The following is a 26,790-nucleotide window of genomic DNA, read 5'->3' as shown; positions in this document are numbered from 1 at the left end:
TTCGACGTCATCGGGTTGAGTTCTGCTCGTTGGATGTGGTTCCACACCGTCCTTTTACAGCTGTACATGCCTCTGTGGATACTTCTTGGGAGATTATAGCGAGCATAGCAGCCTGGCATATCTGGAGAGCCAGATGCACAGAGGCTATGGAGGGACTCAGGTTCATCCCTCGCACACATTGGCTAGTATCTGGACAGACATCGTACACACTCTGATGGCCGTATGGACGGGTATGCAGGGGGACTCCCGTGCAGCCTCAGCTAGGAGGGCTTCTTTCTTCAGGGAATGGAAGGATTCTCCTTTCTTCTCTGAATCTACTACACGGTTGAGATGGCACTTTCAGCCTCAGCCTTGGTTTCTTTCCACCTCACTCTGAGGGGTTTTTTATTATCCTCATGATTTCATGATGTATTCCGCTTTGAGCTTGCTCTCGCGGATTTTTGTTCATACTTAATAGAAGTATTTTTCATGGAAAAAAAAAAAAAAAAAAAAAAGAGGAGAGGTTAGAGGCTGAGAGGTTACAGAGGGATGAGGTTAAGGGGCTGATGGAGGGAAAGGGAGGGGTGGAGAGTGGAGAGGTTGATAGGAGAATCTGAGAGAGGGCTTAGGAGCTACAAGAGGCTGCAAAACTAAAGCTCTTTTAGGCAAAAGGTACAGCAGATAAATGCGATTTGAGGGGCAGATTCCTGCCCTGGAACAGCAGACTAAATGGAGCAGATGGGGGAAGCAATGCTGGATCAGATTTTTGGAATGAGAGGGCAGAACTTCTTAGATCAAAATCACATTTTGGAGCAGCACTTCCTGGAATTTGAATTTTGTTTTGGAGCACCGCAAACCTGGAGCAGATGTGCAGTTTGATACATTTTGAAATAAGGCAAATAATCCACAATTTGAGGCACTGGAAGTCTTGAAAAACGAATTTCTTTGGCAGCCTCCTGGAAATTTTTTTTCTTTTGCAGCTCTTGGAAAAACGAATTTCTTTGGCAGAACTTGGAAAAACGAATCTTTGGCAACTCTTAGAGAAAACAAAATTTCAGCTTCTTTGGCAGCTCCTAGATTGGGTGAGGGAGCAAATGAGGCATAAAGGCTGAGAGGGTGAGGAAGGTTTGAGAGGGAGGGAATCTAGCTAGGAAGGAAGGGGAAGAAGGAGCATGAGAGGGAGCAGGCTGCAGCTCGATCCTAGATGGAGTGGTATCTTTATGCTCAGCATGACTTGAGTTGTTTGCTCTTGACTGCTTTCTCATACTTAATTGACGTATGCTCCATTAGGGGGACGTCACAAATATATACAAAACTTTACAGATAATTAGCCAAAAGACATGTGAAAAGATTTGGAAATAATATTCCTGTAGTAACAATGTCTCTTATTGTTTTCATAGAATTTCTATGTACTTCAAAGTCTGATAACAGCAAGTAATTTTCATCAAAGAGAACTAATTTATAGAATGAAATGAGGATGCGACAGCTGAAATTTTATGTGAAGTAATAGACGAGCTTAACGAGCTTGATTTTGGTAATCCAAAGTGTGAATAAGGTGGTACCTATCAGGGTAGAAAGTAACTAATATTGGTAAGTGATAAATGATAAAGCAAATCACAAAAGAGGTAAAATAATATAAAGGCTGATTAGAGGAACATACCTGGAAGTTTAGGTGGTGTCTCATCCACACAGCCATCTTCATTTTGGTACAATCTTCTATATCTTTACAGACTAGTCGGAATTCCGGATACCAAATTTGCGGTAGGCCATCAATGTACCTTTGGAGTCTTTCCTGTAACGTTGTGAGCTTCTCAACTGGTGTCTTCATGTGAATCTGGAAGTCGATTCCATCCCATTGGTCTGGGCTTCGATAGTAGTTTGAGATTGGTTTTGTGGCAAGTAGAGAATTTGGGAAGTACACCTTTTCACTCGAAGAGCTGAAATCAATAGAGCATAGAGTTGGTAGCTGTAATGATATCGAGGTACAAAATGTATGATCTATTCATGAAGAATACTTTTGTGCACTGCATGACAGATGTTAAAGGCATCAGCTGGTGTTGCCAGAAAGTAAAGAGAAGCATCCAAAAGGCAGTCTTCTGTTCTGGATATGTATTCACTAAATAGCAATAGCTTTAGGCTAGAACATACGCTGCTGATACTAGTGCCAATGTTGGCCATTACTGTTTCTATCCTTAATTCGAAAGTTGTCCATTAGAAATAATGTTGTTTTCCTTAAGTGAAACTGATCCCTGAAATTCTCACAATAACAACAAAGCCATAGGTAGATCCCTTTTAATGTAGGCAAGGAATCACGACAAAGAATAATGGCCCTACTTTTTGCACAGCATGTTTTTTATCACAGAAAAGCATGTCTCTCATCAGCTAAGAATATTAATCGGCTGAAAAAATCTCATATAACAACATCCCGCTCTATTAATCATGACTGATATAGAGGGAAAGAGGGAAAGAAACCTGGGAAAATGATCTTTGGAAACTTTATGCCTCCATGAGAGACTGCTTGACCTTTTTTATAGGTAACCACATAAAAAGGTGGTATATCTTGGTAAAAGTTGTTAAATCTTCCCTTGTTGATGTACATTTCTGTTTTTAGGTATCATGTAGCATGCACTTTCACAAGGAAAACTTATTTAAAATTAGAATTTAATCAAGGAAGCTGCTCATTCCTACAGCCAGTTGAAGACTTAAAGACTGGCTATTCTTCAGTTATTATCATTTAAGAAATTCTTTCGATAGATGAAGACATGAATTACCACTTGATTCCTCATCCCCAAGTTGCAGCACAGATCTTGATGCTTATTTTGTTTCGGATAAAGATACTTCCAATTATGTAAAAGACAACACCAATAAAAAACCGAGCTCTCTTGGCTGCCAAATCTTGACATAGCCAACTCAACCTCGTGATAAGCAAAACTGATGTGATGCATGTGGTTTTGCAACTTCAACCTTGAGAGAAAGTAACCTACACAGAATAGTAGAAATCCCTAGATAGAGAACAACAAAGTTTGTATAGACTAATGCCAGTTCATACTATGTGTGCCAATAGGAGAAAGGAAATTCTTGACCCTTTGTATTCAGAACCTTTGTATTTATGGCTCTCACAATGGTCATGTCCTTTGATTTTTCTTTGTGAGGAAAATCAATTCCACAAGGCTACTAGATGAGCTTTGAAAGGGAAGGTCAGAGGGAGAAGAACAACCGAGAGAAGGTGAGAGAGAGAGAGAGAGAGTGACACTCAAGATGCGGGTGTGAAGTGATGAGCCACACCACAAACTCATAGGTTTTATTAGGATTAGGTTTTTCCCCTTATGACTGTCTTAAGACAGTCATAGGTGTCATATTTTTAATAAAGGGGTGGCAATGTGCCTTTACCCCAACAACCTCCCACCTAAAGGCCAATATGCCGAAGGGGAGAAAAGAATAAAAATTACAGCAATATACAGTTACTGTATACAAGACCATAAAATAAGAGTGGTCTCATCCTAATCCCATGATGTGGCGGCAATGTGCAAACCGCTCTGTAGGCAAGCTCTTAGTGAGCAAATCTGCAGGATTATCATCAGTATGCACCTTCACAAGCTCAAGTCGCTTGTCTTCCAGTACCTCCCTGATGAAATGATATTTCACATCTATGTGCTTGGTCTTCTGATGAAAGACCGGATTCTTTGCCAACATGATAGCACTCTGACTATTACAATGCAAAACTGGCATATCTCCTGTAATGCCCAAATCTCCCACCAGCCGAGTAAGCCATATCGCTTCCTTGCAAGCCTCAGTGGCTGCAACATATTCAGCTTCAGTAGTTGACAGTGCAACACATTTCTGCAACCGAGACACCCATGATATAGCACCTCCTGCAAATGTGAAAATATAACCGGTAGTAGACTTCCGGTTATCTGCATTCCCTGCATAGTCTGAATCTGTAAAACCATGCACCAATGCATCCTGCCTACCATAGCATATGCACAAGTCTTTCGTACCCTTGAGATACCTCAAGACACCTTTCACTGCTTCCCAGTGCCACTTGCCTGGATTTGCCATATACCTGCTGATGACTCCCACCGCAAAAGCAATATCCGGACGAGTGGCAACCATGGCATACATCAAGGAACCAACTGCAGATGCATACGGAACATTGGCCATTTCAGCCTTATCATCATCTGATCTGGGGCTGTCCTTACTGCTGAGTTTTAAATGTGGAGGCAACGGGGTACTAATAGACTTCCCCCCCTCCATTTTAAACCTCTGCAGTACCTTGTCAATGTACTCCTTTTGTGACAGAAACAAAAGTCCCTTGGACCTGTCACGAGTAATCCGCATGCCAAGAATATGGTTTGCATCACCCAAGTCTTTCATGTCAAAAGACTTATGCAGTTGTTTCTTCAAAGCACTAATCTCATGCTGAGATTTACTGGCAATCAGCATGTCATCCACATATAGAATGAGTAGCATCAAACTGCCATCCTTTGCCCGTTTGGTGTACAAGCAATGATCGGTCTCACACCTATGATACCCTTGGGACTGCATGAAGGCATCAAACTTCTTGTACCATTCTCTTGGTGCCTGCTTGAGTCCATACAAGCTCCTCTTGAGCTTACACACAAGCTGCTCTTTCCCTTTAACAGCATATCCCTCTGGCTGACTCATATAGATCTCATCATGGAGATCTCCGTGAAGAAAAGCAGTCTTTACATCCATCTGACATAAATCCATGTCCTCATGAGCAACAAGAGTTAACACTGCTCTCAAAGTAGTCATCTTGACTACAGGGGAAAAGATCTCATCAAAGTCAATACCTTTCTCCTGCTTAAATCCCTTGTGTCACTGTCACTGTCCTCTGCTGCAACATTCACTGCATCCAAGTCATCTACCTTGGCCTTGCCTTTGCCTTTGCTTCCACTGCCTGCATCCTTTGCTTCAGCCTTCTTGGCTTTCTGATCCCGTATAAACTTGAAGCACTTAGACTTCACATGTCCCTTCTTGCCACAATAAAAGCATTCAATATCCTTTTTACCACGGGACTCACTGCGGGATTTGGACTTACTAGCAGATCTCCCCTTCTGCTGAGTCCTGCCTCTTTCCTGTACCTGCAAAGCATTTTATTTTTCCTGCTCATCTCCTCCATGAGGAGAGAGCTCTCTACATCAGCATATATAAGAGTGACATTCGAATTAGACAAGGTGGTCTTGAAAGTGTCCCAACTCTCAGGAAGGGTACACAACAAGAAAGTAGCCTTGAACTCCTCATCAAGGTTCAACCCCTGTGCAATCAGCTGTGTAAAGATGGCATTGAACTCACTCAAGTGTGAGGTCATAGCTGTACCTTCCTTCATGCGAAGATCAACCAGCTTCTTCAACCAATACACCTTACTGGCTGAACTCTTTTGGGCATACAACTCTGCTAGCCTCTGCCATACACCATAAGAGGTCTTTTCAGCCTGAACATTGTACACAAGAGAATCACTGAGAGTAAGCATGATAGCAGCCCTCGCGGACAGATCTAGCTCCTCCCACTCATCATCTGACATCCCAGATGGCTTGACACCCTTCACCCTTATGGGCTTAGAAATCTTCTTAAGCAGAAGTACATTCAAACGCTGTTTTGCCCATAATGCATAATTGTGTGCCCCTTCCAACTTCTTTATGTTCAGAATTGATGATTCACTTCCCCCTGATGCCATATCAGATAAGGAAAGTACCTGACTCCCTGTAAGTCAAAAAAGACTGAATAAAATTCTGATTTCTCAGAAAAACCTACTCTATCAAGAGCCAGGAGCACTCACAATAGTGCTGTTTTTACTGTCAAAAAATCTGCAGCAAAACAGAAAAAATTTCCCTCCAATTACTGTACCTTCTGACACACTGTACCGTGCTCAAATAGGCATAAAACAGTAATTTCAGAATGCTGCAGCTGTTCCACAAGTGCTTTAACAGTGCATCATCAGCTGACAAAGCACAAAACACTGCTGTCCTGATCACTTCTCCCACCTTAGATGAGGTATTGCACTGATTTTATATGCACAAACCACTTGTCATACACTGTTTTGTTCACTGAAAAAAGAAGCTCTAGACTCTTCAGCCTGTCACAAACCTGCAACAGAAAATGGGACAAATCCCAAGCAATCACCCTTCTGCCAAGGTGATAAAAGGCATCTGAAGGTCTCTGACAGTAACCCAAGTGCTCTCAAGCAAAATCTGGGCAAAAGCCCCTTGATTTGACACCTGAACCAAGTGAAGAACACCTCAACACTGAGGTAGCATACAAAATGTAGCGCTCTCCTGGCACTTTCACCTGACAATGCAATGCATAAACAGCCCTGTGTACACAATAACAACACAGATCCCAACGTACAGACACTGAAGAGAATCTTTTGAGCACTGTCAACGATGGACAGTTAGGGACCGAGTAAACTCGATGCGCCCTGGCCAAGCGTGGCTCAACTGAGATTTTCAAAAGGTGTCGTACACAAAATGTGACCTGCAAGAAATGTCACTGAGTACACTGCGGAAACAAGACTAATGTGGGCTCCCTGGCTCCACACTGCCTCAAGGCATACACTACATAAGCTTCCAGGCAAAAGCCCTTTGAAAATGTCACCCACAAGCTGAGATTTGCACTCAGCAAAGGCATAAAAGTCCTCTGCAAAATCACGGCATTACCTTCCCAAAACAAGATAACTGTGCAATCAACCACACACTGTGGTACTGGTCACCTCAAGCACGAGGGAGACGAAGGTACTTGCTGTACTTTCAAAAAAACACAGTTTTGAGAACTGAAAAATGATCCTGAATGAAAGAGCAGAGTGCTCTTTCTCCTCCTCTTTTTCTCCCAAAACAAAACTGATGTACCTGTTGTACTTTTGTACCAGTGTACTTGTGCAGAGTACCTGTGTACCTGCTGTACCTCTGCAGGGTACAGATAAAAAAGAAAGGTTTCGAAAAAAAAAACTTTCTTGACGCAGATCCCTGACGAAGGAGTTCCTGAAGCTGCTCCCAATCGAAAAACGCCCCTCCCTGTCGTAGTCCGTACGGCGGTCCGTACGGTACAGTCGACAGTACGGTGTCCTTACGACTGTACGGACGGCCATATGTCCGTACGACTGTACGGCGCGAGTCCGCGCGATGCCCAGATGCTGCCCACGCGCTGCCTGCACGCTGCCTGCGCTGCCCTGCGCTGCTGCCTTGTCGCCTCGCGTAGCTGTCCCGCGCTGCAGCCCTAGCTGCTTGCTCTATGTCAAGGGGGCACAAGTCCCGAGGGAGGTAGAGGGTATGGTAGGCAGAGGGATAGTGGGGGAAGAGAGGCTGGCTCTGATACCAGTTGAAAGGGAAGGTCAGAGGGAGAAGAACAACCGAGAGAAGGTGAGAGAGAGAGAGAGAGAGTGACACTCAAGATGCGGGTGTGAAGTGATGAGCCACACCACAAACTCATAGGTTTTATTAGGATTAGGTTTTTCCCCTTATGACTGTCTTAAGACAGTCATAGGTGTCATATTTTTAATAAAGGGGTGGCAATGTGCCTTTATCCCAACCAGCTTCAACAAAAGATGTCAAGTTTTGTGTGGTAGAGCAATAATCAATGATATATGAGTAATGAACGTTCCAAATGTGAGTCCACAGATGTTGTGGAAACGGCTGCTACTCCTCCCTACCTCTTCTCCGTTACCTCCTCTGTACCCACCCATCAACTACGCCCTCCTTCTGATGCTTCCCCAGCCTTTGGCTAACTTTTGCCTTCCACTATTCTATGGAGCCTGTATGGCTATAAATCTGTACGCAGCCTAAAGCTCCTGCCTATAGTTGTGCCAGTCCTCTTCCCTCATTTGCCTCCTCTCTGCTCACCCCTGCCTCACCTTCCTTGTGCAGACATATACACCCCTCCAAATAGGTTGTATGTCCCCCCCCCCCCCTTCTCGACCATCCCTATATCTCCATCCCTTAGCTCTATAACAAAATTTCTTTCTCCTTTCACCTTGGGGATCAACCATGTGGGTGGCATAAGAGGACACAAAGGTTGCTTTGTTTTTCATCCGCTTTCTGATACGTCTGCAGGTTTATCATCGTCCAGAGGGAGAAAGAAAGAAAGAAAGAAAGTCTATTAACGTCCACTGGAGACCAAAAGATCTATGGGACAGCAAGAAACCCTCTAGTACATCTGCTTTAGGGAGGGCAGATGGCAGCTCCCAAGGAGTGCAAAAAGCCACCCCCATTATTTAGAATACCTACATGATAGTCTAGAAGAGTAAATAGCCATAAATGAGAGGGAGGGGAGCGTAGAGGTGGTGAGGGGGGCGGGTAGAGGGAGAGGGAGGGGAGCGTAGAGGGTAGGGAGGGTGGCGGGTAGAGGGAGAGGGAGGGGGGGTTGCGCTGAGGGAGGAGGGGGGGTTGCGCTGAAGAGGGGGAGCTGCGTGGAGAGGGAGAGCTGATGAGGAGGGAGGGAGCTGACAGGGGAGGAGGATAGTTGGGTGCCAAGACTGGCCCAGGGAGAGGGGAAGGTGGGTGACAAGAAGACCGGAGAAGTCTTGGAAGAAGTTGTCTGCAATCAGAAGGTGTGTAGGGATTCAACTGATGGAGGAAAGGGGAGAGGAATAGGAGGGAAGTGAACCAAAAGCAAGAAAGCTAAAATTAGTAGGATACTAAAAATAGCACTTTTGAGTGTGATGTGTAAGGGAGTGGAGAGAACTAATGGAGGGGGGAGAGGTCGAAAAGCAAATCCACCAAACTTAACCTAATCCACAAAAAATAGCATATCCGCCAAATTTAGCGAAGTGCTAAAAATAGATTGAAAGCGCCAACGCAAGGATGATGGAAGATGGAAAGAGAAGGTTTTGGTAAGAGAGAGAGAGAGATGGAGTGTGACAAAGGGTTTGTAGGAGAGAGATGGGAGAGTGACATAGGGTGGAGAGAGAAGGTGTTTGTAACAGAGAGGTGGGGGGTGGACACAGGGTGGAGAGAGAAGGTGTTTGTAAGAGAGAGGTAGGGGATGGACACAGAGTGGAAAGGAAATGAGTATGGGGGGTGGATAGAGGGTGGAAAGACAAGGGGTTTGTAAGAGAGAGGTAGAGGTGGACAGAGGGTGGAAAGAGAAGGGATTTGTAAGAGAGAGGTAGGGGTTGGACATAGGGAGGAAAGAGAAGGTGTTTGCAAGAGAGAGATGGAGGAGGACATAGGGTGGAAAGGGAAGGTGTTTGTAAGAGAGGTAGGGGGTGGATAGAGGGTGGAAAGGGAATGAGTTAGTAAGAGAGATGGGAGGGTGGAAAGGGAAGGGTTTTGTAACAAAGAGGTAGAGGTGGACAGAGGGTGGAAAGAGAAGGAATTGTAAGAGAGAGGTAGGGGTTGGACATAGGGTGGAAAGGAAGGTGTTTATAAGAGAGAGATAGGGGGTGGGGATGAGTTTGTAAGAGAGAGGTGGAAGGTGGACAGAGGGTGGAAAGGGAAGGATTTTGTCAGAGAGAGAGAGAAGATGTTTGTAAGAGAGAGATGGGGGTGGACAGAGGGTGGAAAGGGAATGAGTTTGTAAGAGAGAGGTCGGGAGTGGACAGAGGTTGGAAAGGTAAGGGTTTTGTAAGAGAGAGGCAGGGGTGGATAGAGGGTGGAAAGAGAAGGGGTTTATAAGAGAGAGGTTCCATTAAGAGGGAAAAGGTGACACTCAGAAAGGGAATCCCCTCTAAAAAGAGAAGGTGATGCCTGTGTGGAAGGTGAGTACTATGTTATAGAGAGAAAGTGACACTAAGGTGGAAAGGGGAGTTGCTAGTTAGAGAGAGAAGGTGACATGGGGTGGGGTGAAAAGGGAAGTCCGTGCTCAAGAGAGAGATTCGACACGGGAGTGGAAAGAGGAGGCCTCACTTAGAGAGAGAAAGTGACACGAGATGAAAAGGAGAGGCCTATTTAGAGAGAGAAAGTGATACCAGATGAAAAGGGGAGGCCTCACTTAGAGAGAGAAAGTGACACGAGATGAAAAGGGAAGGCCTCACTTAGAGAGAAAAAGTGGCACCGATTGAAAAGGAGAGGCCTCACTTAGAGAGAGAAAGTGGCACGGGATGAAAAGGGGAGGCCTCACTTAGAGAGAGAAAGTGACACCGGTTGAAAAGGAGAGGCCTCACTTAGAGAGAGAAAGTGGCACGAGATGAAAAGGAGAGGCCTCACTTAGAGAGAGAAAGTGACACCGGTGGAAAGAGGACTCATGTAGAGAGAGAAAATAGCACCGTGGTGGAAAGAGGACCCATGTAGAGAGAGAAAGTGACACTGGGGGATGGAAAGAGGACCCATGTAGAGAGAGAAAGTGGCACTGGGGTGAAAAGATAAGGACCCATGTAGAGAGAGAAAGTGTCACCAAGGTGGAAAGAGAAGGATTTTGTTAGAGAGAGAAAGTGGCATCGCGGTAGAAAGAGAAGGATTTTATTAGAGAGAGAAAGTGGCACCGAGTAGAAAGAGAAGGTGTCATCGAGGAGAGAGAGGGCAAGAGTGTATATACAAGGACTAGGAGGGTGTTTTCTCATTGAACATGGTACCTCTTGACACGTGACCCATTCATTGGTGCAGGTAGGAGTTTGCCTTCCAAAGTGGCCAAGTAGACTCCTTCACTTGGGATAAGCTTGGCAATGAAAAATGGGCTTGTCCAACCACTTACAAACTTAGGTTTGTGTTTGAGAAACTTACTGGAATACAACAATAACTTTGAAATCTCTCTTCCTGAGGTTCAAGTCATGCCATGCTTTTTGTCGTTTCTGCCACACTTCTTGAGCGTTCTTGAGCGAAGACTGCTTCACGTCGATGCTTCGCTAGTGCCTCTAAATCCCACAAGCGTTCCATTGTGCAGGCTTTAAAGTTGTCATTTTTGTCAAGAAGCACCCTGTGGGTATCAAGATGAAATTCATAAGGCATGATAGTAGCCTCCAGCCCATAGACCACCTCGAAGGAGGGTGAATTCCCAGTACTCGCCTTGTAAGCCGTTCGGTAGGCGAATAAAGCAGCTGGAAGTATGTCATCCCAATCTGCTAAACAACTCAAGCAGAGACGATGCATGATCTTGCACATTGTTTGATTTGAGCTCTCAGCTAGACCATTGGCACGTGGGTAATAGGGAGATGAAATTTTGTGAACTATTTGTAACATGTGAACCAGGGCAACAATGGTGTCATTGAGGAAGTGAGATCCTCTTTCACTCATCAACTCAACAAGACAACCAAACCGAGAGATGATCTGGGGCATGTGGCAGAAGAGATGGGCCCAATGAAATCCAATCCCCAACGATAGAAGGGGGGCGCCGGAGTGAATTGTTTGAGAGGAAGGTACTCGTGCCTTGTAGGCTTGGGGCCTGCTCGTTGACATGAATCACATCGGGTCACATGAGCATGGCAGTCGTGAAAGAGCTTGGGCCACCAGAACCACGCACGCATGATCTTCTGAGCAGTAGCATCTGAGGTCATATGCCCTCCACCAATGCCAACATGTGCCTCTTCAAGAATGGATTGTGTCTCGTGAGGAAGCACACACCGTCTCAAGATCTGGTCCTTCCCGAGCTTGTACAATTGACCTGCAATCAACTTAAAAGGAGCAGGATCCTCTTGCGTTTCTATGTTGGAGCCCTGGAGGAAAGCCACCTGTAGACAAGAGGTGTACTATGTTGGCATACCATGGTGGGAAACATCCACTACAAACAGGCATTCATTAGGTTGTGCCATCACCCCAAAAAGGCCCGCATCGGGTAATTTATATGTGCTACCACTGGCTGGTTCCCCGGAATGTAACCTGGACAAGTGGTCTACAAGTTGATGCAGTCTGCCGACCCTCACCGCAATGTCGAATTCAAATTCTTGAGAAAGAAGAATCCATCTGCTTAACTGGCCACCAAAAGTAGGCTTATTCAATAAATACTTAAGAGCTTTTTGTGGTACTATAATTGCGTTCTCATCCATTGAGTTGTCGGCTGGAGAAGTAGATGGGCAAATCAATCTTGGTATCCTGGTTAGGTTGAGCCAGTATAGCACCTATTGCCCACCCACTAGCACCCACATGGACATGAAAAATGACATCCCAATCTGGCTGCATGAGGATGGGGGCCTTCACGAGGCGATGCTTCAGATCATCAAAGGCTAGTTGTTGCGGGGTGGCCCAAACAAAAGATCAATCTTGATGATGTAGTTCTGTCAGTGCAACAACAATGTCGGCATAGGTTCGACCCACAAAAGAAACCTTGAAGATAATCAAAAGAAAGAGTGTAAATGAAGAAATCCCTCTTTTGAAGAAAGGGGATAACTATCATGATGCTAATATGAAGAGAAAATTCAGCTGATCAAACAACATTTCCAAAATTTACTCGCCACCTCAATCCCTCCCAATGCCTCTGTTCTACAAGCTAGGCAAATATACTAGGAGGATAGAGAGCATACGGTTTGAAATTTTGAGAATGTTTACCTTGAGAAGCCTCTCCCTCCCAGCCCCTCCCCGTCTCCTCTCCCCCGCCTCCTTCCCCTCCCTCTCTCCCTACCTTCCCCCGCCTTTGCACCTGCCCCAACCTCTGCCCTTCTCCTTCATGCCCGGGTCTTTGGATCCCATCCCTTCTAGCTACAGGCCAGGGATTGGATGCTTGCAGTGTTACCTGGAGACCTTGCAGTCCATCTCACCTATGTTTGCTTATTGGGACGTGGGTTCTTCCAGGTGGTTTTTGACACTTTGGAATCTACGGCCACAATGTAGAAAGCTAACCTTTTGATGCTAGGCTTCAAGAGGATCTTTATCTCATGGTTCCATTTGGGCTTTGACCCTATTGAGGAGGATAACAAAAAATTTTCCCTTTTCATTAGGTTTCCTGGCCTCCCTTAGGTTTACCATTGTCTCCTTCCTTGGTGCTGCATTTGGTCTGGTCATAGAGATCCCTTCCCTCCTCGCCGGCATGCCCTCTTCAGCAATAGAGGTAGACAGGTCTGATGGGGGGAAATTTTTATTGTGAGCTTTTTCGAGAAATCTGCGAGCTTTTTTTAGATCCCCAATCACACCACCTTTAACCCAACACACTTTTTTTTTTGGGGTGAAAACTATGAGTGATTATATTACAGAGAAGCTAACCCGAAAAAGGGCAGCACAATTACATCATGAGAAAATCTCACTTTATGATAAGTACACCTCATAGTCAATATAGTGCGATTGCAAGCAATCAAACAAGGATTGTTGCAAAGAGTGCTGGAAAAAAGAAAACTTGGAGAAAGTTGGATCACCAAAGACTTTATGCTTACGATCCTTCCATGGAGTCCATAGTACCCAGTAGCGAACCCAAGGAAAAAACAGATCAAACTCCTATCGAGGTGGGTGTATCCCAAAAAGCCAGAAGAACTTCCCAAAAGTAGCACGAGGAAAACGAGCTCGCAAATGCTGCCCTAGGAAGTTTAAGAAATCACTGGAATGAGGACAATGCTAGAAGATGTGAGATACAGTCTCCCGTGAGGCCAAACAACGACGGCAAGCAGCTAGAGCAATATGTCGATGAGCCAAAAGCTGCCCGGAGGGAAAAACTCCAAAAGAAAACCTGCTGATGGAGAGGAACTTTAGAGTGCCAAATCTGTCTCAATCTCTTCCTGCACCACTTGGGAAATCTTTCAATATGCCAAATCTGAGTCACCCTGTGAGAAGCCCAAGGCGGAGGCAACAGTACTTTGTAAAGAGAAGGGATAGTAATGTGAGATTACCTCAAAGGGCGGCATGACAACCCTAAAGATCTTTAACCCAACACACACACACACACATTTATTTAAGTGAAAATTTTTGATTGATTATATTACAAGAGTAGCGACCTCAAAACGAGGCAGCCGAAATTACATCGGCTGAAAATCTCAGTGTATGCTAGATATACATCATGATCTATGCAGCGTGTCTGCAAGCAATCAAAGAAAGATTGCTGCAGAGAACGCTTAAAAAAGTCAAACAAGAAAAATATAGGATCACTAAAGACTTTACAGTTCCTGTCTGTCCATAAAGTCCAGAGTGTCCAATAGCGAACCCAAACAAAGAAAAGATGAAACCCCCACACACACACACTCTTTTTTTATAGTGAAAACTTTTGATTGATTATATTACAAGAGTAGCAACCTCAAAACGAGGCAGCCAAAAGTACATCAACTAAAAATCTTAGTGTATGCTAAATATACATCATGATCTATGCAGTGCGCCTACAAGCAATCAAAGAAGGATTGCTGCAGAGAACGCTTTAAAAAACCAAATAAAGAAAATATGGGATCACCAAAGACTTTACAGTTCCTGTCTGTCCATAAAGTCCAAAGTGCCCAATAGTGAACCCAAACAAAGAAAAGATGAAACTCTGGTCTGGGTGGATGAAAACCAAAGAGCCAGAAAGACTTCCCAAAAAGACTAGTTGGGAATCTCGCTCGCAGGCGTTGGTGAAGAAGATCGATGAACTCACGAGAACATGGACAAAACGAGAATAAATGAGGCACAATCTCCTGAGGACTCAAGCATCTGTGGCAATGAGCAGGAGCAATGTGTCTACGGGCCAACATCTGTCCAGATGGAAAAATGCCTAGAAGCACTCGCCAGAAGAAAACCTTTTGTCGGAGAGGAGTTTTGTAAGCCCAAAGCTGCTTTAATCTCTTTCTCCACCACTTGGCTGTGCGATGCATTCGCCAAATAGAATTGCCTTTCTCTGAAACCCAAGGTTGAGGCAAAAGGATTTTATACAATGCACGCACCGTAATCTGAGATAGCCTAAGAGGACCCTGGTGAAGTCAAAGTCCAATCCTCCAACCTGTCCTGAAGTTCCAGAGGAGGAATCGGAACAAACGGCAAAAGTATATAAGCAATTTGTTGCCACAAAGCACGATAATGAGAGCCCAAGCCATACCGTATAGCCGCCAGAGAGAAAGGTAGCACAGAGCCATCATCCTGAATAACATCAGCAACAGAAGTGATGCCCTTAAAAGAAACAAAATAGGAACGACAAGGTTCCTATAAAGCCAGTGGAGACTGAAAAACTGTCGACCAGTGAAGGCTTTCAGCTCGCCAAATAATTACCCAGCAAAGACTGTCGACCATTCCATTCCAGATGAGAGAGGACGTGCTTCCAATCAAGAAGCAAACTGGAGACCAAAGGGTAGCCAGGCAAAGTGCCATCGATGCGGCCAAATAAGAAATCCCAATAATTGATTTGCTAGTGACCAAAGGCAGAAATACTGATATGTGTAACTAGAGATCTAATCATAAGAGCCCAAGGCTGATCACCTTGCAGGAAACGTAGCAATATTTTTCCCTTGTGAGCAAGGATGTGCACCTAGATATTCATGATGTTCAAACCACCATGACCATGCTGTGATTTGCATCCAAGCCACGAGATGATCAATATATTGCAGCATGGGATGGGTAGCAATGGCATATAATAAAGCACTAAGGAGACATTCTTGACGGACCGAACAAAGTCCACTCATCAGAGAGATCTCCAGAAAGAATGCAAGCTGCATTGCTGTCCCTGTAAAACCAGTAAATAATCTGCTGCATTTTTGTTTCAAAACCCAAAGCTCGCATTGTTTGCAAGATGAATTCCCATTGAATTGTATCACAGGCTTTTGCAATATCCACCTGTAAGAGCAAAACATCCTGATGTGTGTATTTGGCATATTCAATATTATCTGTGATATACCTACGCAGAACAAAGCCATATTGCGAAGGATGCAGCCCATCATGCAAATAACCTTTAATATGATCAACAACCATTTTGGCTATGATCTTGTAAATAACTGGCATGAGCGTTATTGGTCTCCAATCAGTGAGCAAATCACATAACTGCTTTTTTGGAAGGAGCTTGACAAGTCCTTTTTTCCATGACATAGGCATTTGCTGATTTTCCCAGGCTAAATTGACCATTTGCAGCAAAGTCTGCTTGAGGATATCCCAGAAAGCAAGAAAAAATTCCACAGTGAGGTCATCCCATCCGGGAGATTTCCATCTGCCACAGGATTTAACAACATCTGATAATTCTCTTTCAGTGAAAGGAATTTCCAATTCCAAATCCTGAGCATCAGAGAGGATGGGATGGACAAGCTGCAAAAGAAGCTGGCGGGTAGACACAACATGAGGAGAAAGAATGTCCACATGCCCAAAATGAGATGAAAAGTGCTGCACACAAAAAACAGCAAGCTCTGAGCGAGATGAGGACCAAGAACCATGAGGCATCCGGATCCGACAAATATTGGCAGCTTGCAAACTTTTAAAGAATTGCTTGGAAGAGCAACAGCCCTTTGCCTAGATCGGGTCTCCCATTTAGCAAGTTTTCTTCGATCATTCGATTGGAGACAAAATTTAGCCTAGCATAATAGCATGCTTTCCCATAACCCCCTGGTTCGGTATCAGGGATCTTCCCCTGGTACAGAACTTAGGACTCCCTTGGCCCGATGGCATGCTCAGGGGGTTGTGACAGTTGGAGATTGGTTCAGGGGAGGTGTGGAGATGTCAGAGAAGGTGATCAGAGATAGACACGGGCCACTTGGACAGATTGTTGCCACCCGATTACTGATCATGAGAGCTATTCCTCAACAGTGGAGGGATATACTCACAGATCCAGCCTATGTTCACCCCATCTCTACTTGGTCAGGTTGTTTTAGTGAGGTTGGGCTATGCATTGGAGTTCGTTTAGGACCGGCACCGTTTATTTATTTTGAGGCGGACTCCTCTCACAGATTGTATCCCACTCAGCCCCTGGATCGGCAGGAGCTCCTTTGGCAGAGAGTCAGGGTCATTGGTTGCCTGGGTAAGGAATGGGCCACAGATCCTTCCAGGTTGACCATTGCAGAGGATACTAGATGGAGACTTTGGATTTTTCAGGGTCGACCTCTTGCGGAGCTTGACTGGGACCCAGGTGAGTGGGCATGGCCTGCTCCGGTGGCAGGCGATCGTCCTCTTTCCTTTTTCCAGCACTCAACGAGGGCAGGTTACAGGCTTCAGCAAAGAGACTCTCATCACCTACCATCTGCCTCCTAGCATTGGCACGCACAGGGACTTACTGCAGAGCTCTTGCTGAGCTACTGGACTCACTTTTGGGGCATCAGTAGAGCCAGGAAAGTCTCCTACTTTCTTTGGCTCACTATACATAGAGGCATACCTATGGGTACTTGGCTTCAGCAGATGGGTAGACCCTCCTTGTGTATACGTTGTCAGCTTGGAGAGGAATCTAGCAAGCATTGTTTATGGAGCTGCCCCAGCTCTAGAGTGGTCTGGACAGGTATCTTCAGGTTGTTCTCACATGTTACATCCGAGTCCTTTCCCATGACATAGGGCGCTGACCTTTGGGGGAGAGGATCTGGAGCCTTTACTCTCTTTGAGTCAGAGCCAGGAGACCACGGTTTCTTCACGCAGCGTCGCCAGAGACGAGGTCCCACAGAGGCCAACATCATGGAGCCACAGGACTTGCTTTTGGTACCTGTACCAGCTCAGGATTCCCTGCCTACTTCAGCTGCAGGGTCAGCCTGGGAGGTGATTTCCAGCATTACCCTATGGCGGATATGGTGTTCGCGATGTTCTTTTGTCCTTGGGGGCCATTTATGCACGGAGGCTGACACTCTCGCTTCCATTTGGGCGAAGATTATCTTCACTCTCAGGAGTCAGTGGGAGCGGTGTACAGGCACCTCTTCGGCAGCTCGTGGGAGACTTATATCCTTCATGAGGACATGGGACTGCTCCTTGTTTTTTCATTTGACCCCTTTTGGGATGTCGTGGCATTTTAGACCACCACCATGGCTTTTTTGCCACATTGTTGAGGCTAGGGATAGAGTACTTGCTCTCCCACCTGTTGTATGATTTGTTTTGAATGGAATACATCACTCTTTATTTTAATAGCATGCTTTGTTCTGAAGACAAAGGCCGAAGATGACTGAGATCTGTCAAACCCTGGCAAGTGTATTTGGCATGCTTCACGGTCTCCCGTGTGGCCTGCATGTAGGATTTACCATAATCCCGAATAACAGCTTGTATTCTTGCAACAAAAGCCTGCCATGCATAATCCAGATCAATGTGCATCTGATGAGAAAGAGGCTGAATGGCATCAGAAACCATGTCTTTAAAATCAACATAATCAAGGTAACCATTATTTATCAGCAAAAGGCCTCTGCAAGCCAATCTGTCATCTGTAAAGTCATGCAAAGAGAGCCTTAGCCAAAGAGGAGCATGATCAGAGTATATGAAAGCATGGTCTATCCAAAGCTGACAAGTGAAGGCATCAGAATGCTGCGGATCAACCCGATACCATCTGTCCAAGCGTGCTTGATATGAAGATTGAGAATTATGCTGAAAGGTATACCCTGGAAGCATGGGCTGCAATTCCTTCCAAAGATCAATGAGAGACAACTGAAGCAAAAAATTAGATCATGCCTTCTTTTCAGAAGCCAACATGTGAGTGTGGCTTGAGGTATTATCTCTCGGTTGTGGGGCATTATTGCAATCACCACAGATAAAAGCATAATGCCGCCAGGGATATTTATGCATGGCATCCCAGACCACAAAGCTCGATTCCCGGAAGATTGAGGAGCATATACTGATGCAAATTCAAAGATGTCGCCTTGAATGAGGCATTGTATGATCATCCATCGACCATGGTGATAATTGAAGGCCACAATAGGGTGAAGATCATGCTTGACCAAAAAAGCTACCCCAAGGGAGTGCCCTCCAGTATAAAAATGTCATAATCAGCAAAATGTCCAGATTTTCCAGCATACATGTGCTGATTATGCTCTTGCAAAGCCACTATATCAAGCTGCAATTGGTGTATATACAGCCAGACCAATTTCCATTTTCGAGCATCACACAAACCTTGTACATTCAAAGTGACACATTTGAGATGATCAAGCATATTTACAGATATAGGACAGGTATGTACAACAGCAAAAATGCCTTCTATGTCTGCATTTCCACCTCAATATCCGGGCCTCGGCCTTGAGAAGAAAACTCAGCCCGAGGAGAAGACAATAATGCAGCAACTTCCTCTTCTGGAAAGAGGGTACGATTGGCTATCACCTCAACCCAAGTCAAACCAATATCAGAATTCTCAGCCGGTGTTTTGCCCTGAGATGAAGCACCATTCCAAGTCTGGGAGGGCCAAGGTCTCCTAGGTGAAAAGACTTTTCTTGGGGTTTGCCAAGCATCATTCAAAGTTTTTTCCTTTGCTTGAGGATGAGAGGCCGAAGGCACAGAAGGAGAAACATCACCATTTGAAGCAAGCGGTGCTTTCCCTTTGTCCTGAACAGCAAAAATTTGTTTCACCCCCTTAGTCTTCATCAAAGAGGGGACAGTAAAAGTCTTGCTCGGAGGCAGAGACAAATCAGCCTTCACTGGCATTTTTGGAGTATGTGAAGGGCATTGCGAAGCCATATGCCCAAACTTTTTGCATTCAAAGCAAGCACCTGCAAAGAGACCCTATTTCAATTTATAGAAAGCACTGCCCATCGAAACATTATTCACTGTAACCGAATAAGAGTCTGGGGTTGGATTATCTGTGTCCCACAAAATCCAATATCTGTTTGAATTGCCATTAGGCCATGGTGGACATACCACTTTGCCAAAAGATGCTGCGATTTCTGGCAAAAGAGAAGCCAGACATTGAGGGAAGTCCACAACTTCGACCCAGACAGGGCATCTGTGTTGGATCAACGCCTGATAGTCTCTGGTGGGAGATCAGGGCAACACATGAACCATCTGCTGCCCATAGAAAAGAGGAGAGTGCTCCAATAAAATCTGCCTGTGCTCTTCATCTACCATGATCACTTCAAAAAAACCCCTTGCTGCATAATGAACTTTTTTGACATAGCAACCACCCAGGGTTCTAGTCAACCAGTTACCAACATCTGCAGCGGCAGGCATCCGTCCTAGAAAAAATATAATGATGGCATGCTTGGCATATTCTTTAACTCGATCAAAAATATCATCCACTTCCACCATAATACCTGTGGTGGGAACTGAATCCTTCCAACTTTTTCGGGTATCTTCAAAACCCTCATGCATCACCTCGTATACAAGTTGAGCCTCTGCAGAGGCATGAAAGGGGTCATCCTGACCCATGACCTGCTTTTGCTTTTTGCTTTGAGCTGATTGTTCTTTTTGAAAAGTCTTTGCATATGGACAGTATGCCATTTTCTGAAGAAGAGGAAAGGTAAAGAAAGTGAAATATATATAGAGCAATGAAAGGAGAAAGAATAAAGGACTTGACAGAAAAAAGGAATCTCTGTAAGAGGTCACAGAAAGGGCAAAGATAGGTAGGGAAAAAAGGAGGGAGGGAGGAGTAAACTCAAGGGTAGACAGCCAGGAAATCAAGAGGGCTGATAGGAGCAGCAGGAAGAAGTAGTGTACAGAAGCAGGTCTGTACGAAAACAATAGATGAGCACGCAGCTGTAGACGGGACCTACCCGGAACCTGCATGAACTCACGAGAGCATGAACAATGCCCAAACAAGTGAGGCACAGTCTCTGAAGAAGCAGAACATTTGTGGCAAAGTGCAGAAGCAATGTGTCGATGAGCTAATAGTTGTCCAGATGGAAACACTTCCAAAAGAACTCGCCAAAAGAAAACCTATTGTCGAAGCGGTACTTTATAGGCACGCACACACACACACACACACACACTCACAATATGACTCTTTTTAGATGTGGACAAAAATCCACCAACTCTAAAGAGATCAAGAACCCTACATTATAGGAAGGAAATTCTCGGTGAACTTTTTTGGCTTCCTGAAAAGTGTGCAAACCTTTTCCACACATTTGCACTTAGGACTTTACCCATATCTATGGATTACATGAAGACATTAAATTTATCTATATCAAGCCTAGAGATGCCTTTACGTTTATATATCAATTTCTGAATATAACCATGGTCTACATTTCAAAGGTCGCATATGAGATTAAAAACATATATTTATGGCCTAAATCCCTTACACAAAATCCAACATTTTGATACATACATAATTTGGCTTTTATGACATCAGAAATGAGCTCAGAAGGCCCAAAAACCCCGGAAACGACTGTTGTAATAATTTCTCATTGAACCATTGAGTTCTTCATTAGAGGCATCAAGTTCTGTGAATACATCATTTCATTAAGAGACCTCATCCATAGCCTTCATTATCATATATGTTGATCATCTGATCAGGCTTGTATTGGATTAAGGGTGTACCAACCCTTATTAAAGGAAAAAATTTAATGTAATGAGAATTTTGTTGCTAATCTATATCTTAATCCTTGTTTCTCCTGAGAAAGTGATGGTTTTCGCCGTCGGTGGAAGCGAGCGAGGATTTGGCTGAAGGCTGAGCCATCGTCAATCGAGGTGGGAAGACTGACTCGAACACTGTTGAGCTCCGTTTGACTAAAAATGCTACTAGTATCGAGGAAAGGGAGGATAGGGTGAAGGCTAAGGGGAGAGAAGGGGATGAAGAAGGCTAAGAGAGGGGAAGAGAGGATAGGACTAGCGGTAGGGAAAGAGAGGTGGAAGGGGGAGAGGCTAGGATAGAGGGTAGGAGTAGAGAGGCAAGGAAGGGGTAGGATAAGAAGTAGAAGTAGAATTTATTAGCATCCTCGGGGGGCCAATAAGAGAGGAGGAGGGGGGGAGGGGCTAGGCAAGGATAGGAGTAGGGAGGAAGAGGGGAGGAGGGGCTAGGCAAGAAGGGAGAGGAGGAGGAGCTAGGCAAGGAGGGAGAGGAGGAGGAGCTAAAGGATCATGGTGGACAGAGGGAGGGAGAGAGGGTAGGCTAGGAAGAGATGTGATACTCAAAAAGAGACATAATGAAATGGAAATGAAATGAATAGAGCAATGAACAAAAGGAGAGTACTCACATGTAGACCAAAGAGCTTGTACCTTGATACTTGATTGATTTGACAATAGACAAGTACAGCTCTTATATAGAGCACACACACACATATGAACACCAATGCATATGGGATAACTCCTAATGTGACACGTGGCATCCATAGGACATACTAAACTAGAACTCACACTAGAACACACTAAAACACACCAAACGGACTCAACTTGGCTTCATATTCTAACATCCCCCCATGAAGGCAAGGTGAGAGACTACTGTAATGGAACCAAGGACAGAACATGACAGTGACAGGACTACTAAACTATGCAATGTCTGAACTAGACATGGCTCCCATGCCAACTCAGAGACTGAAGTCTAAGCATGGTTCAGAGGTCAGATTGAGCACGCATATGGCTTTCACATCCCAAACATGACTCAGAGACTCATGTCTCAGCATGGATGCATGAACAACTTAGAGGTCTAGAAGACCAATGCATCAACATCCTGGAACTCATATGCCAGGCCTGATAACTAGATCCTATCAATGCCAATACATGGCTCCCACAGTACATCCGCCTCTTGACTCTAGGGACTAGAAACATGGAGTCACACACCATAAAAGAAATACATCATTTTAGGAGGACAATCCAAGGCGGCAGAGGACCTTTATTGACGCTCCAAACATTCATTTTAGAGGGACTACTCAAGGCAGAGAACCCATGAGCCCGAAGTAGCTACCGCACAAGAGTGTGCACATCTTGATGCAAAGAGGTATGTTGGTGAAGAACCAAGCGAGAATGCCCTCGAATGATGTGTTGATGAAGGCCATAGGAGCAGCTACCAAGGGAGATCATGTCATGACTCTCAATGTGCCGGAAGGAGTTACAAATGTCGAGTAATTTCACTTGATTTTACAATGTCCCCGAACAAATGTTACAAAATAGTGATGATTTTACAAAGTTTCTTGGTAAGCCTCAAGAGTTTTACATAGAGGAGGCTGTAATACAACTGTAGGAATCAAAGAATCAGAAAAGCCCTAATTTTTGAAATTAGGATTTCTTTTTTTTTTCTCAAAAAAAGAAATTAGGATTTCTCAGAATTAGGGTTTCTATTATTTTCTCAGAAACATGCAGAACTGTAAGCCCTAGTGCATCAGAGGCTAAATATGTCAAAATCTCCAAAAAGTACTGAAAATCTGGGCTAAAATTGCAAAAGTCGACTTTTAGATCAAAAATCACAGTTTTGACAGTTTTTCGCAGATTTCAGCACGAAATGAACCTGGAAACTTGCTGTGAGTATTGGATAAGCTTCTCCTCAATAGTACTACGAGTTATGAAACAGAAAACATGGCTGGAACCCTAAAACCGGAGGTGGTTTTGGCAATACCAGCAGTGGTTTATAGACCTCAACCTATGGTCAAGCACAGCTCCTGCGAACTCCCTCCCCTCCTCCGCTCCCGTCTACCCCCCCCTCGCGCTGCGCGGCCCTCCCCTCCTCCTCCTCCCTCACTGCTGCTCCCGCGCGGCCCTCCGTCCCCCTAGCCTCCCCCTCCGCCCGTCGCTCCGCTCATCCCCCCTCTCCACACTCCGCTCTCCCCCGCTTCCCCGCTCCACTCCTCCCCTCTCCGCCTGTCGCTCCCCCCCCCCGGTTCCGCTCCTCCCCTCCCCTCTCCGCACTCAGTTCCCCACCCGCCTCCCCCCCCTCGCGTTACGCTACCACCCCCCCGCCCTCTCTTACCCCCCCCGCTCCGGCGCTACGCTGCCCCCCCCCCCCTCCCTCCCTTCCTCACCCCTCCTCCCCACCCCCTCTCGTGCGGCGCTGCCATACCTCCCCTTCCCCCTTCCTCTCACCCCCCTGCGCTGCGCTGCCCCCCCCCCCCTCTCTTTCTCCTCCTCCTTCCTCTGCTACCCACCCCCTCGTCACCACCTCTCTCCCCCCCCGTTTCCTCATATCTCTCCATCCCTCCCTCTTCCCTCCCCCGCCTCAATCCCCCATCCCCGCCTCTTCCGTTTCCTTCTCCTTCCCCCGCCTTGGAGCGTTCGCAGTTAGTCAATGCGATATGGCGGCCACGTGCCCAGAACCGGTGGCCCAGACGGACCCCCCCCCCTCCATCAGCCTATCGCGTAACATTGACAAAGCACCAGGTCTCTTTGGTGAAGCAGGCCGCCACGGACTTCTCCCAGACATCCGTTTATGGGAGAGTCATTGGCTACTCCCCTTCACGAGCAGACATCAGGGACTGGTTGCAGAGTCCACCCTCTACCTTGAGGACAGTCACATCGAGGAGGTTGCACTCATGGGACATGGCATCTTCTGGCTCAAGCTCTCCTCAGCACAGGCTGCGAGCGATATGGTCAGGCGACCCCCTACGTCTGTGGGTGGGAAGATCATCCTCATGGTCCCATGGTATAGGGGTTTCAGTGTAGCTGACTTCGATGCCCGCTTTCGCATTCCTCGCCATCCAGTTACCCTTATCTTCCCAGGTCTCGCAACTGAGCTTCGCCTGATCATCAAGGACCTGGGGGCGCACTTTGGCTGGCCTATGCAGGACACCTACGTTGATGCGGCGGCAGCCCAAGGGGTGCCACGTGTCAAAGTGGCAGTCCTCGATCCGCAGAGCATCCCCTCGGAGTTCGAGATCGAGACGGACACAGGTGTGGTGACGCAGCGCATTTTGGTCACTAGTCGCCCAAATCAGTGTTTGAGATGCCATGGCTTCGGGCACCAGGCGCGCTCCTGCCCTCGCTTCATGGGTACAGAACCTCAGAAGACCCCCGTTCAGGCAACTCAGGATCCCCCCCACCAATCAGCGGCACCCCCTCCCGAAGGGGAAGGCTGGACGGAGGTCAAAAGAAAACGGAAGGGAAACAAAGCAGGACCCAAAAAGCTTGCCCATCTACAGCAAGAGCCCCCCCCTGTGATCACTACTCATCAGCAGCCCGGTAAGGGGAAGGAGAAGGGAAAGGAGAAGATCAGTCAGCCTCCCCCTCATCCTTCACCCCGCCCTCCTTCCCCTCCCCCCTCCTCTTTGATCCCCCGACCCCCACCCCCTCCAGGATCCCCCCCAGCACCGGTGGTTTCCGCTCCACTCTCTTCCTCGAGCATGATCCAGAGGGAACCCCCCCCTCCGCCTGAGCCACCTGCAGCCCTGAAGCCAGCACAGACCTCACCCGCGCCTATCCCTCCTGGCCCGACAGAGGGGAGAGGCCCTTCCCCGCAGATGGCCAGCACCCCTCTCTCTGGTTCAGACTCCTCATCCTCGTCCCCACGCCCAAGGGCTGCTCCTAGAGCTCTTCCATTGGAGTTTTATTGAGCAGGACCTTGGGATTATTTGGATGCAGCGGGTATTGGCTCCTTCCCTGCATGCCTAGACATCAGCATCTTCTTCCTCCGCAAGGTGTCCGTTCTTGCCCCTCACGATGGTCCTAGCTATTCCTTCACTATCTCCAGTGAAGGGAATAAGCAATGGACGAATGAAAATGTTTGGGAGACGATACGAGATCAGTCCCAGGAGTAGGTGCAGGACTAGATCGGTAGCAGAGCAGCGGAGCTTCAGCAGCAGTGGAAGGAGGGTGACGTTCGTCTGCGATGGCGCCACAGCACCAAACGTTTCCGACTCCTGGTCATTATTCGGCCACCTCTGGAGTGGGCCTACGCGGAAGGGCTCCGCCCATGGAGGACCTCAGAGGTAGCGGGCTTCTACAATATTTCCCTTGCAGAGGCGTCGAGCTGGTTAGAGAGAGCCTACCACCATGGGACGAAGGGCCTCTCCCCGCTACTGAAGGTTTTAGAGGATGGGTTCGATGATCCGGCCTCTCCTTCGAAACCCTCACAGAAGCGCCTTCATCTGCACACTAGACATCCTCCGACCACTTCGACTTCGACCGCAAGCAGACAGCTGTTTGTGGCCCACCTTCCCTCCTCATGAGTATACGCATTATCTCTTGGAATGTCAACGGGTTCCACTCATCAGGAACCCACGGCCCCAGGAAGATGGTGCTCAGACAGGAGCTCCAGCCAGCCTTGGTGGGAAGGGTAGATGTGCTCCTACTGCAGGAACACAAGCTTTCGGCTTCTCAGACCAGTATTTGTGGGAAGGTCCTCATAGGACGCTCCCACACCTACTGGGAACCTTGGATTGGCGAGCAGGGGAGGAGCGGGGGTGTCTGTACCTCCATCGACGCTTCTCTAGTTCAGCATGTGTGTGGTTTTGGCACTTTGATCCCAGGACGTGCGCTTTGGGTGGGCTTGAATATTGAGGGATCCCGTATCGGCATCCTCAATATCTATGCCTCGACCGATCTCAGACAGAGAGCCGCTTTTTGGAGATCCTTGACAAACTTGTTGCCAGAGATGGGCTCTTGGATTGTAGGAGGGGACTTCAACAACCTTGAGACCCTAGAGGATCAGCAAGGACGGGGCCCAGAGTTCCTCGGTATAGCTCAGGCTAGAGCAGGCAGATTGGGACTCCTTCCTATTTGCAGTGGGAGGTCGGGACAGCTGGAGGGAGCCTTCCTTTCGCAGGTGGACAGGAAGTCTGGACTTCTCTTGGGGTTACAGGAGGGAGGGAGGCAGACTTTTGGAGAGGCTGGACCGTTTCTATGTCAGCGATTGGGCGCTTGGCAGAGGTGGAGAGTCAGGAGTGGTTCCAGGGACGACACTCTCAGACCATTCCCCAGTCATCCTAGTCCTGGACTCAGCCCCTCACTCCTCACCTCCACGCTCTTGCCGGATCTCAGACTCCATCTACTCCAGAGCAGCGGTTCACAGCAGGATAGTGGACCTGTGGGAGCAGGATTGGGACCCCACCGAGGATATGGCAGTACAGGTAACTCAGGCGCTTGCTGAGTCTAGCCTCATTTGTCAGCAGGAGGCGATTCAGGTCAGGCAGCAGTGTTGGGCGAAGGAGAGGGGTCTCAGACGAGATCTCGCTTCGATTCAGCGGATGCAGCAGTCTTCTCCAGGCTCTGAGGAGCTCAGACAGCAGGAGGTTCGCGCCCGAGCCATGCTGCC

The 26,790-nt window shown here is 46.7% G+C and overlaps 1 protein-coding gene across 4 annotated transcripts in view; it reads right to left on the bottom strand.

Moving 5' to 3' along the window:
* Window positions 1-26,790, bottom strand: part of LOC147893311 (mechanosensitive ion channel protein 6-like) — a 111,613-nt gene that overhangs the window by 30,474 nt on the left and 54,349 nt on the right. For all 4 annotated transcript variants that reach the window (XM_087385993.1, XM_087385996.1, XM_087385995.1 and 1 more), the window contains one exon: window positions 1,640-1,916. In XM_087385993.1, coding sequence (XP_087242119.1) covers window positions 1,640-1,916 — 277 coding nt within the window. The remainder of the gene's footprint in view (window positions 1-1,639; window positions 1,917-26,790) is intronic.

The sequence above is a fragment of the Dipteris shenzhenensis genome, chromosome 15, assembly GCF_047967505.1.
Source record: "Dipteris shenzhenensis isolate YYH24624 ecotype China chromosome 15, Dip_SZ_1.0, whole genome shotgun sequence".
NCBI classification, from domain to species: Eukaryota; Viridiplantae; Streptophyta; class Polypodiopsida; order Gleicheniales; family Dipteridaceae; genus Dipteris; species Dipteris shenzhenensis.
Note: the sequence above shows the minus strand (reverse complement) of the source record. Positions and strands in the feature narration are given on the sequence as shown.